This window comes from Malaya genurostris, chromosome 1, assembly GCF_030247185.1.
Source record: "Malaya genurostris strain Urasoe2022 chromosome 1, Malgen_1.1, whole genome shotgun sequence".
Classification (NCBI taxonomy): Eukaryota; Metazoa; Arthropoda; class Insecta; order Diptera; family Culicidae; genus Malaya; species Malaya genurostris.
Window position 1 is genome coordinate 36,751,310 of NC_080570.1, and position 12,420 is coordinate 36,763,729.

Consider the following 12,420-nt stretch of genomic DNA (forward strand, 5'->3'; position numbering starts at 1 on the left):
CTGTTTCTTCGACTAGGCTCTAGAGGAGTTAAGATCACAGAAAAGGATCGGATGAATGAATACTACGATGCAGTGACAAGTTTTTTGTTGGAAATAATGTAAAGTATAAAATATAAATTATTTGTATGTACACTTTGAATAGAGTTCGAATGTAGTCCGCCTAAATCTAAGTTTTCCGCTTCATTTTCCCGCTAAACATCCACGCCATGTTCCGTCGGAAAGTCAGTGCTCACCTCTTCCACGTCACCACCACCGCCCGTTATTAACTCTTCCTGTTGCATTAGTTCTTCAATATACTGATCGGTTTCGGCGATTTGTTGTGGATTCTGTTGCTCCAGCCGCTTCTGTTCAGCCTCAATTCGGGCGAAAAATGCTTCCTCCTCGGCTCGTCGCTCTTCCTCGGCCTGTCTGGCCTTCTCCTGTTGCAGCTCTTGTGCTTTCCGTTCCGCTTCCTCCTTCTCGCGTGCCAGGTGTTTCTTGTAGTCTGCTTCGGAAACGCGCAGTTTCATTTCCCGTTCCCGTTTGTCTTCGGCCACACTCGGTACCATGTAGCAGTTCGATTCCCTTGGAATTTCGAAAAAATGACCTTCAGTTTACTTCCGCTTGCTAACAGCCTTGATTACTTACTTGTAGATTACCTTCCGGCGATCATTCCACGGCCAAAGTCCGTTCCACTTGTCCGGCTATAGGATAAGGTTTCGGGTAAGTATTTCCGGAACAGTTTCATTCTACTGCTAGGTACTTACGTTTCGGTTTGCCCGTAGTCGTGCTTCCCAGTCTAGCATGGCTCGATCGGCTTCATTTACTGAAGAGAAGAAACCATCTTTCGATCAACAAGTGTGGAACACTGTTCCAAAATGTGCTACATGGAGGTGGGATGGGATAGGACGTAGAAAGGATGAGATTGTCTCGTGGGGTCGGATGAAAGATAGAGAGAAACAACAGAGAGTGCACCTGATCCCGAATCACAATGGTTTCAGTTTCGTAGTTAGCATGTTTGATAATGATCGTCCATATGATACGTTATCTGAAACACGTAAATGAATGTTGTCTTTTCTATCACTATCACTTACCAGGTTTGAACCAGAAATCTACGGTCATTTCATCTTCGCTTTCTTCCTCAACATCACTGAAATACATATTAAAAAGTTGATTGATTGCACCATATTAGAATCAACCGAACTGTTTACCCGCTAACGAAGATTTTCACCGTTCTTCCGGATTCCGCAATTAATTCCTGTGCCTGCGCTAGCGTCAACTTGTCCGCATAGGTGTCGTTAATTTTGGTTATAACATCATTGACTCGAATACCGGCTCGTCTGGCCAAACCTTCCCGTTTGACCGTGATCACCGTCAGCGGTTCGAACTGGTCAGTTCCGCCCGTTACCTCGAAGCCCCACAAATTGTCCACGAAGGACATAACCCTCTTGTCCAGGAACGTTGTTCCACTAACTCGAACATGGTACTGACAGTTTTTGAATGATTCGATCGGTGGCAACGCAAGCTCCTGCGCATCCAATGGAACGTCCATCTTGGCCCCGCAGCAATTATCCTACTGAACTACTTTCGAAAGCGCACACTAGATCGGATGTCTACGAGGATGCACTTCTTCCGCGGGTTGTCACTTGAATAAAATTTATCAAACAATCGAAGATAGCTTTAAAATACCGATTACTCAATGTCACCCGGTACGAAATCGAAAGGGAATACGAACCAACGTTGAGGTTGTCAAGCATCTTCGGCATATCCGGCCGGATACCCGAACGTCGCCTTCGCATTGCATAGATGAGTATGCTTCCCAATCGGATGGTTGCAGTCATCGTTTTTGAATACCGTGCGAGCACGATGATGCAGGACTCTAAACCGTGTCGATTCGAAAAATTAGCTGACTGACTGAGACTTTGAGCATCAGGAATCAGAACAAATTGGCTCAAATGGCACGAACACTACAAACCTCTTCAAAAATCATAGCATGCTGTAGAAGAAAAGGCTTCATACGTCCAACATGACATGTGACGTTCAATACACGCATGCTACGATTCTAAAAATTTGAAATCCGTTCTTCACCGGGAATTGATGGTTTGAGCAACATTCTGATGATTTCGGTTCGAAACACTGATCGATTAAGATTACCGCCAATCAGTTCTGTTTCTATCGTATCTACCCAGGTTTGTAGTCAATAACAATCTACAATAGTTGCCAATGAGTGGATTGAAAGCGAAGAGAAAGGTTAAGACAATTTCTCCTTCCTTCGATAGCGCATTTGTCATCGTCTTCTAAAATAGATAGATACTATCTATACTGGTGATGCTTTGTTCTTATTTCGATTCACGTCTACCAGTTCATGATTGTTCGATAAAAACAAATTGTCAAATCATTTTTTTTTCTCTAAAGCGTAAACAACGTGATATCGTTGTGATTGCTTTCGTCATCCTCGCCCATCATCAGACACAATGCACTTGCATTGCTAAGCAATGCTAATTTGTGATTACGACGCTAATCGATGCTTGTATCGAAAGTTCGAGGTTAACTTCGGCGCCAAAGCCATGCCGCCATAAATAGAATAGGGCCAATTTGCAAGTGGCTTGAACAAATGAAGGTTCATCTCTAGTGTTTCCTTGCCTTTCAAGCTCATCTAATTTGAAGGGTAGAATAATTTATTGAAAGCTTTGATCAGAACCGACTGAATTATTTGTTGTACTTGACTATCCATATCTAAACTTTAGCAAAACAAGTTAGCATATTAGGGGCCAATTTACAAGCTTACACACTAAGATTCAATTCCTTTGTTCGGTAATATTTTTGACGAGAAATTTCGGTAATCTATAGAAATGACCGATATTTCGGTACATGAGTTTTCTTTTACAATAATTATGCAAATTTTTACTGGACGATCAGTCTTACGTAAATTTTCATTACAGAATTTTGTAAATAGATATACAATTCATACGGTAAATCTGAATAGTTGCCGAGTACGGTAAAAACCATACTGTCCGTATGGTAAAGTTATCTTCCAATAACCGAACTTCTGTGAAAACTGATTGTCATGAAACTAACTGTCGAACAGTTTTTAGTAAGTGTCTTTTTATTAACCAAACAAAAAAATCTTGAAGAGTTCGAATCGAATGGATTGAGGTACAGGTGCAAAAGTTTTTAAAACATTTGAACCACTAAAAGCTTTTTGTTTACTTATAGGCAGAAAATAATTTTGTATCACTTGTTAACTTGCTGCCTACACAAATTTGAGGGTAATTGCTGGTGAAGTCGACGGATTGTGCAGTGTTTTGGAAAGCGCTCATAATTCCAGAATTTTAACCAAAGGAAAACAAACAAACAATAAATTACCGAACAATCAGTTAGATCCAATTGGTTTACAGTGTACGGTAGTTGTTTGACAGTTCAGCAATTACCGAACGATTGGTAATCAATTTAATTACCGAACTGATTACCGAAGGTTCAGCTGTTGAAAATTCGGTAAAAAATTACCGAATTCTGCGAAATTTTCTAAGTGTGTACACACCAAATCATATTTACTGACGTCGGTAAAATTTTACAGGCTTTCAAGCAACTGAACATTCAGTAATAAGTTCAATAAAAGTTTCATAATTATACTGACTTGCTCGTCATTCATTACCGACGTTCGATGAAACTTACAAATAATCCGTAAATGAACATCGTGAATTTTTAACGTTTTTCGGTAAATTTTTCAGGAACCCGCGGAATAAATTAAAAATAACTCGAATTTTCGTCCAATAAGTCAAATTATTTATTATTACTGTATTATGTACTTACTATTCAATAATGATTTATACTAATATTATAATTACGATCCATATCATTGATAATTGTGGACGGTAGCGTAAAGTATGTCATCACCAGCCATTTTAGTAGAGAGCTGAAATATAAACTTTTGGCAAAAATAAACTCAAAACTACAATGTCCCATACGATTCATTGAAAAATGTTGGGTCAGTAATCTTGAACCAGTTGGTTCCGTAATAAAGTAATTTTATTGACAAAATGCCATGGAAACAATACAAGTTAGGAAGGAATCAAACATTTGTTTACATGCAGCTCATAATGATTTCTTGCCACAACTGACTTTAATGCTTCATGGAATGAGGCAATAACAAACTAAATAATATCTAGGCAATGGTTCTAAGTAGTTTTTTCTTTCTTTTTGTAATAATCACTAGATATAAGGCAAAATTGTGCAATATCGTTCATACTGCAATGTATTATTTTTCCAAACATAAACAATCATTGTCATAGCTACGACGCATCTAGCGTTAAGACGCTTGTTGTTTCGCTTCAAAAGACTGAAACTGACAGTGAACCGAGCTCATCGAGGGGTCCTATTCAAATTTTACATAAGAAATCGCAGACTACTCCATCTTGAGTTTATCTTTGCTTTAGGCTGCATCAACAGTTTATATGCTGAATACCTTACTTACCATCAGGAAATTACAGCAATTATAACGACTTGAGCGTTTCACGTACAGTTTACTCGATGCTACACTAAGTTTTAACTTTTTCACTTCTGAAAATAAATTAATTTGACAGATATAATTCTAACCGAAGTAGTCAGTAATGTTTACTGAAGTTATTCATTATTATTAATTGATTCACTGCAATTCGATTAATCTTTTACTGAATTAGGAAACAGGAATGACATTTAAAGGTATCAGATTCTGTCAGTAAAATAAATTCTACAGTTCATCCGGTGAAAATAATGTTCTACAATTGAACGACTGAATGCAAAAGTCGGATAAGTGCAACTTAGTTTGAAAACCCCGTTTAAGTGTTTTTGAATGCAAAAACCGGATAAAAACATTGAGAGCAAAAACCGGACATGGACTATGCAATGCAAGAATCGTTTAAAGACATCTTTTTTGCAAAAAAACCGGACAAAAATTTAACCGTTTCTTCCAAAACAAATGTATTTATCTGGTTTTTACTTCCAAAGTTTTAACCGACTATCGTAGTGGACGAAGCATGGTTTGTTTGTAAAAACTTTGAATGCAAAAACCGGATAAATACATTTGTTTTGGAAGAACCTGTTAAGTTTTTGTCTGGTTTTTGCATTTAAAGTTTTTCTGTCCGGTTCATGCAAAAAAAAATGTCTTTAAACAATCTTGCATTGCAAAAACCATGTCCGGTTTGTGCTCTCAATATTTTTATCCGCTTTTTGCATTCAAAAATACTTAACTGGGGTTTCCAAACCAAATTGCGCTTATCCGATTTTCGCTTTCAGCCGTTGAATTCATTACAGTAAAAATAATTACTGAACATCGAAAGATAAATTTAGTGTGTAGAAAAACGGCCATTATTGCAAAACGCAAAAGCAGTTTTCTTTGCAGTCATTGAGCGAAAATTCAAAAGAGAAATATCAATTCGCTTAAAACATTTTTCTAAACAAAATGTTGTTTTTCTCTTGAAGATTCATCAAGCAGTAACGGAGGAAACTGCTTTAGCGTTTTTCAACAATTGCTGTTTTCCAGAGATTGTGAGTAGAATCTTAAATGGCAGGACAAAATTGAGCTTGAGCTTGAGCGACCACCCCTGCTTGCTACTCCGTTAATGATCGGGATTAGCTGAAATTGTACAGGGAATTTCTAGATGATCCAACCTGGGACTAGTAAATCATCCTTCAATGTACATCTTCTGGTAACCCCAGAATTCATTGATCAGTACCGGCGCCGGCCAGGCCCGAACGTAGATCGTCTAAGGAATGGGAAGGGATGTTAGTCCAACACTTGTTGTTGCTGGAGGCCGTATATACTACTGCGCACTCCACAAGTGGCGCGGGAGAAAGATATTTGTTAGTAAAAATTTCAGTAATGGTATTATTCTCGCGCGACTCAGTATGTTCCGGTTTCAAGATGCTCGGATGCACCACTAAACTCACTGACTTCCCGAGTGAACGTTTCAACAATATCATATATTGAAGACCCGGGAAGTCTTGTTTCACAGCTCTTATTCGAGGAAACTGAAGAAAAATTGGCAATACTATCGCGTAAAGAAAAAAAACTTCCCTAATTTTTATAAATGAAATTACGTGATACAAAATAAACGAGTGAATAGGATTAAGACAAAATAGTTGATTCATTGCATTGACATATTCTAAACAGTTGTTATAAAATCTTTTAAATCACAAAATAATCAACGGATTTGCGCAATAGTTGATTTTTATCATTCAATTCAAAATCCTGAAAGACAATCAAAAACATGGAAGAAGAAAACATTCAAAAAAAAACTTTTCTCCGAATCTAGACGGAAATTGATAGGTTGAATGAAGAGATAATTTAGTAAAATAGAGTAATCAGAAGTGAAACATCTGATAACAAAAGGAAAAAGAAACTCCAGCAATTGTCGCCTTTTACGACATGGAAGCAGAAACCCAGTGGATCTATTCTTGGCTCATTTTTTTCCGCCGGATTCCACACGGCACCCCAGCACAATTCGTCCGCGCCCCCCTTATTACCTTTTCTCATGTGGCAATTCGTCAGTAATACTGTCATGAAAAGGGTTTCGTAAAGTTATTTCTAGTAGTTTTCCTTATTTCATATATTTCTTTTGTCAATTGAGGACAGATTTTTAATTCATTTTTCTATTATAAGCCGTCAGTAACAAAGTTCGATGATGACAGAGACGTAAATTGAGCGCATTTAAATTCGTACCGAACTAACTGTATTTATACTTTGTTTGATATTTATAAGATCAACTAGGGACAGGCCCAATAAGGATTGCAAACTGCGGGAAAATACAAACGTTTGAATATTATTACAGAATCTTGGCAAAAAGTGCGGGGATTTGCACAGCCAAGTTGCCACGGCAAAATGTATAATAGAATATCGGTAATCCTTTGTTCACTGTCAATTATTGATAAACTTGCCGACAGGAAGTTGACTGTTTGTTCGGTAGAAGCGATCAGGATTGAATCATAAATTGCCGAGTTATCAGTAATCGAGCCTTGAAAGAATTTGGCTTTAACACTGTATGACATAATTATCACAGATTCTAGTGCTCCTCAACGGCTCTACTTGGAAATAAGCAGACATTAAAAATTATAGGGTAATGGTTTCTCCATTCATTTTAACTCCAGTAGTCATCTCATATACGAAAACCATTAGCTAGAAGAAAATCTGCTGTCTCTGTTCGAAAGATTGACTTTAAGGGTGAGATGAAATTAGGTGTATTCGCTTCGAGTTTTTGCGACGCTATAACAGCAGTATTGTACAATTGTCAAACTATTTTTTCTGCGGTATTGCTTCTTACATAGCAAATTTTCGTATTTTGTTTAGCAAAATGATTTGCTGTAACTAATTCAGTAAAACATCGTTTGCGGTAAATGCAGTAATAAGCAATGAACACCAAAGCGATCGTTGAATACATTGTAATTACTGAAATTTTAGTAAAATGCGGAAATCAATTTCTGCATTGGTCATCAAAAATTTACTCATTTTCCAATGAAATTTTGACAGTTATGAATTGCTGAAACTTTAGCCAACAAATTTTGCTGGAAATATTTACTGAAATTTCAGCTCGCAAACTCCAGCAAAATTTCGCTGAAACCCTTTTATAATAATTTAGTGTGTACACACTTAAAACCAATTCTCATGCTCGGTAGAGTAAAATGTCAAGGCAGATCGGCAGCACACAGTTTTGCTCAGTGATCAATATTATGTTTTTCGAGATTCGTTCAGTAGATTTACTGATTTTTCGACATAGTGCATCTTTTTTGCCGAGATTTGGAAAGATCTTGTACTCGGTGATTCGGTGATCGGTGATTACCAATTATCCCAACATCAGTAAATGCGTTTAGCATTAGCATTAGCATTAGCATTAGAGACCGCCCGTGTGTTGCTACTCCGTTATTGATCTGGACCAATTGAGATTGCAAAATGATTTTTTGAAGTAACATGTTTGGGAATAACACATTGTTTCACACTGTGCAAACTGTATTGAACCATGCATGCTGATCAATACCGACGCCGGCCACGTCCGAATGCAGATCTACTTGGGAGGGAAAGGATTGTTAGTTCGATGCATGTTGCTACTAAGAACCGAGGAATCCTCTGCATTCCCACATGCATCACAGGAAAGGATACTTTGTTAGTAAATGTTTTAATAATGTTATCATGTGTTTATTGCTCTGGGTAGCCGGCTACCAAGAATGTTTTAAAGTATTATCATTTTATGTGTTACTTTGTGCTGGCAATATAATGCACGAAACAGTCAATCTCCGAAATTGACAAAACTCCGGACAGCCGGCTGTCGAGTATGCAGTCACTCGTTTATGCATCTACCTTTCGCGTTTTTTTTAGTCATGCAAAAAAACACATGCGGATTGATAAAAAAAAAAGGTATCATTTCACTGCTAGGTGGATTAAGCACGTTTTTATAAATGAAACTACGTGATACAAAATAAACGAGCGAATAGGATTTAGACAAAAAAGTTGATTCATTGCATTGAAATATTCCAAACAGTTATTATAAAATCATTTTAAATCACCAAACAAAGGTCAACAGATTTCACGCGCGTCTTGATTCTTTATTATTTCCGCTTTATTATTTTAATTATTTATTGAAATTATTCATTGGTTATATTAGTTGATCTGGGCAGCCGGCTACCGAGAAAAATATTAATTTACTGTTTGAAATATTAATATCAAGTGTTTTTTACTATGTATTCAATATACCGATATATGTTATCTCTGTTATTAACTTTGTAATATAAACGGATTTGCGCAATGGTTTATTTTTATCATTCATTTTATAATCCTGAAAGACAATCAATAACATGGAAGAAGAAATCATTCCTAATGAAACTTTTCTCCGAAGCTAGACGGAAATTGATAGATTGAATAAAGAGATGATTTAGTAAAATAGAGTAATCAGAAGTAAAACATTGAAAATATCTGATAATTGAAAGGAAAAAGAAACTCCTGCAATTGTCGCCTTTTACGACATGGAAGCAGGAACCCAGTGGATCTATTCTTGGTTCATTTTTTTCTGCCGGATTCCACACGGCATCTAGGCTGGTACAGTCCGGAGAGAGCTAATAGGTACTATCAATCTCCTAGTGGACCCCAGCCCCTTATCCCAACATCAGTAAATGCGTTTGCCGAAATTTCGAAATATGTCATTTGTGCTGATATATCGGTAGAACGAGAATGTTCGGTAGTTTGGTAGTTCAAAACTCCTCAAAAGAAGCAATAATTACCGATCGAAGTTAATATGTATCTAGTAAGTAAAATAACTACAAATCATTGTTGATTATTTATAGAATACTCCTTCCAGATCCTGCTTTAACTGTCGGGAAGTCGTTATAGGAGATGGAACTTCAACGGAATGTCAATCAACGTATTCAACAATCGGCGTTTAGTCCGAATTGCAGTTTACTTTTAATTGCTGAGGGATCATTAATTCATAAATTTCACTTCGTTGCTTTTGCCGAACATTCAGCTAGGGTTACGATGAACAAACAGTAAACTTTTTACTGACAATTTCGGTAATAACTGACGTTTGTCAAGTTTAAGATTGCATCTTTATTTTTTGCTGAGATGATTACCGAGCATTCGGCGGTGCAAATCTCGGCAATTATTTTGCCGAGATTCAGCGAAAATAAATAAGTATGTAGAGCCGAAGTAAAGATATTGTATCCGAGCCACTTGAGCCAATTAGTTCTGAGTTGACAATTTTATATATATTTGTTGATTACTAAGAGGCTCAGCACTATACATATTATGTCAAATTTCGGCAAACAAATGCGTTTTACCGAGCTGTCGGAGTGTTACTTTAACGAATTTCCAAAAAGATCATGAGGATTACTAAACAATTCCTTATGCCGGATTCGAGAATCGGTTTTAAGTGTGGATATTATTCAGTCTGAGTATATCCGAACATAACACATTAGAATTGGAATTCTCTTTGATTCAGAAGTAATGATGGCTTACTTTCAATAAATCATTATAATCCAGTTTTTTAGTTCGTTTATTTATTTAAAACCGCCCGAGATAATCCTTAAAGCTACACAGAACCGATTAATCTTATATGCGACCTTATATGCATATTCGGAAAGTAAAGGCTACTAAGGTACTTAAACCACTCTTGCAGCTAGTTCAAGTATAGCATAGGTTTAGCGGCTGTTTGCCTACTTGTGCGTACAGTAAACTACATCCGTGATACTCGTTACTCCCACTAGTTGTAAAACTCGCACTGTAATAAAGCTTATTCTGCGCAAAAAGACTTTCAGCTGCATCAATTCGTCGACAGTTATGCCAAGTTTATGGACCAACTGTAATCAGTAATGGAAAGGTGAACAAAACTAGTGTGGTGTACTCAAAAATCTGTCGTTTAATATATAGATTGGAAATGCATTACAAAGATTCCTTTTCTTCTTGACTTTGCGGACAATATCGATATTATTCGTGTTGATCTTCTAGGTGTGAAAGAGGGGGACGCGTCATTAAAACGAAAGCAATTTCTTCGAAGGCCATTTCACCAAAGGCCAAATTTCGCCGGAGGCCTTTTCGCAGAATATTGTTTCGTCGAAGACTTTTCCGCCGAATACTGTTTCATCAAATAAGTCATTCCTCCGAAAGAATCCTTTAACTGAAGACATCGTACAGAGTTCAAATGTCTGTTAGTGTTTTTTTTATATAAATATGATAAAACGAACATAAATTCATGGCAATCACCGAAGCCATGGTGACTCGGCGGCTAAATATGAATTCAAAATTTAGATTTACATTTTTTTAATTGAACTATTCAAAATAAAACAAGAATATTCTGTCTTTTGGTTCGTCGAAATTTTGACCGGCATATTAGTGATAACACTATAGAGATGCTGAATTTGAACTGAATCTACCGTCCAGTTCCGGAATTAAAGGATGATGAGTGTTTGCAGTTTTTAGCCGTCGTATAGAGCGATGATAAAAAAATAAACAGGAAAAAATTCCTCTAAATTTGGCTCAAAACTATTCCAACTATTAGGTTCAACCGATTTTCACAAACGAAAGACCCAAATAAAAGGTAACCCGGAACTACAGGAAGAAGGGGGTTTAAAATTCCAAGCCGTTATTTAGACCGATACTGCAAAAAACCTGAAAACAATCTTCAAATGTTGGTTCGAAACTTACCCGTTTTTATCCTATGAGCAGTTTTTTTTTTCAAAAATACCACAGTAATATTGTTTACACATGTGAAAGGCATCATCACACTAAAAAAAATCAATTTAAACAGGCTTGCAATCAATTGTAATGCGATATTTCGGTGAAATAGCTTTCGGATAAATTACCTTTTCGGCAAAATGTCTTTCGGATAAATGTCTTTTAGAGAAATGCCCTGCTTCGTGAAAAAGGTCATTGTTCTGTTCGAAAGATATACTGTGATAATATGATTTACTTTGAACTCTGACCGCGATGGCCAAAGAAACCCAGATCGGTAAATTGTCGGAAAATTTGCCGATTCGTCATGAGGAATGCAGAAGATTTGGCAGATAGTCTGAGGGGGTAATTAGGTTAGGTAATTTTAACTAACTCCGTAGAATGTTCTTGGGCATGTTTGGATTGAGGTAAATAATCGATCGGTTTCATTTGTTGTATGATTTTAATTCTAACCGATTATAAGTACAATGCATTAATAAGCTAGGTATATCGTTTATCATCTATCGAACAAGTCATAAAATGAAATTCTATAACAATAACTAATTCCGAAATGATATTGTGAAATTGAAAAGCTTACTGAAATAAAATTCTTACACTCTACAAACAATATGCTGTTGGGAACTGGGGAAGGATTCGGCAGAAAAAATAGATCCTCAGACCATAGCTTGGTTTAAAAATAAGTTCGCAAAGTTTTGGCAAACTTTGCAAAAACATTCGTCGCCAGTACAATATGTACAAACTATGACACTTTGTTTCAGCAGGGTGACACACACTGTCCGTGGTGTTTTTTTTTGTTGTTCGAATCGATCCGTTTATTTTTACCCCAGCCATGGTAAAATCGATGCGGTCATCGGGGACGAATTCGTGCACGTGTGCGGTCCAAACGAAGTTACGGGTCAGGATCGCGGTGGTCCGGAGGAGATGTGCAGGGTTGTTGTTGTTGTTTTTTTTTTTTCGTTTTGTTTCGAATAATCACAGAATAATCGTCGATGACAATGGGCAAAGTTCGGATGATGGATGAAACAGATGAGGAGGTCAATTTTGGAACAAGAACACCCGAGATTTACGGGGTTGGAAAATGGTTTCGTCATGCATTACCTTTCGCACATCTTCCTCGGCCAGCACCATCTCCGGACGAAGCTCGATGCCCGACTTCGGTGGAGTTTTGTCGTGGACTAGTTTGTAAACGTCGCTGTTCTTGATAAAGCTAAGGTCTTTCTCTGGCTTCTGGTACTTGAGGAAGTTAACCC

At 37.2% G+C, this 12,420-nt stretch overlaps 1 protein-coding gene across 3 annotated transcripts; it reads right to left on the reverse strand.

The window, feature by feature from the left end:
- Window positions 1-68: 68 nt before the first annotated feature.
- On the reverse strand, window positions 69-2,113 carry LOC131437177 (uncharacterized). 3 transcript variants are annotated; one of them, XM_058606359.1, is made up of 7 exons: window positions 1,955-2,113; window positions 1,715-1,858; window positions 1,191-1,624; window positions 1,074-1,129; window positions 747-823; window positions 628-683; window positions 69-564 (listed from the first exon to the last, which is right to left on the reverse strand). In XM_058606359.1, the coding sequence occupies exons 3-7, from the start codon at window positions 1,529-1,531 to the stop codon at window positions 192-194; spliced, it is 903 nt and encodes a 300-aa protein (XP_058462342.1). In that variant the 5' UTR covers window positions 1,532-1,624; window positions 1,715-1,858; window positions 1,955-2,113; the 3' UTR covers window positions 69-191. The 3 variants fall into 3 exon arrangements, with proteins under 3 accessions (XP_058462342.1, XP_058462350.1, XP_058462335.1); XM_058606367.1 differs by having other exon boundaries at window positions 747-805; window positions 1,191-1,657; XM_058606352.1 differs by having other exon boundaries at window positions 1,191-1,657; window positions 1,955-2,112.
- Between the last annotated feature and the right edge of the window lie 10,307 nt (window positions 2,114-12,420).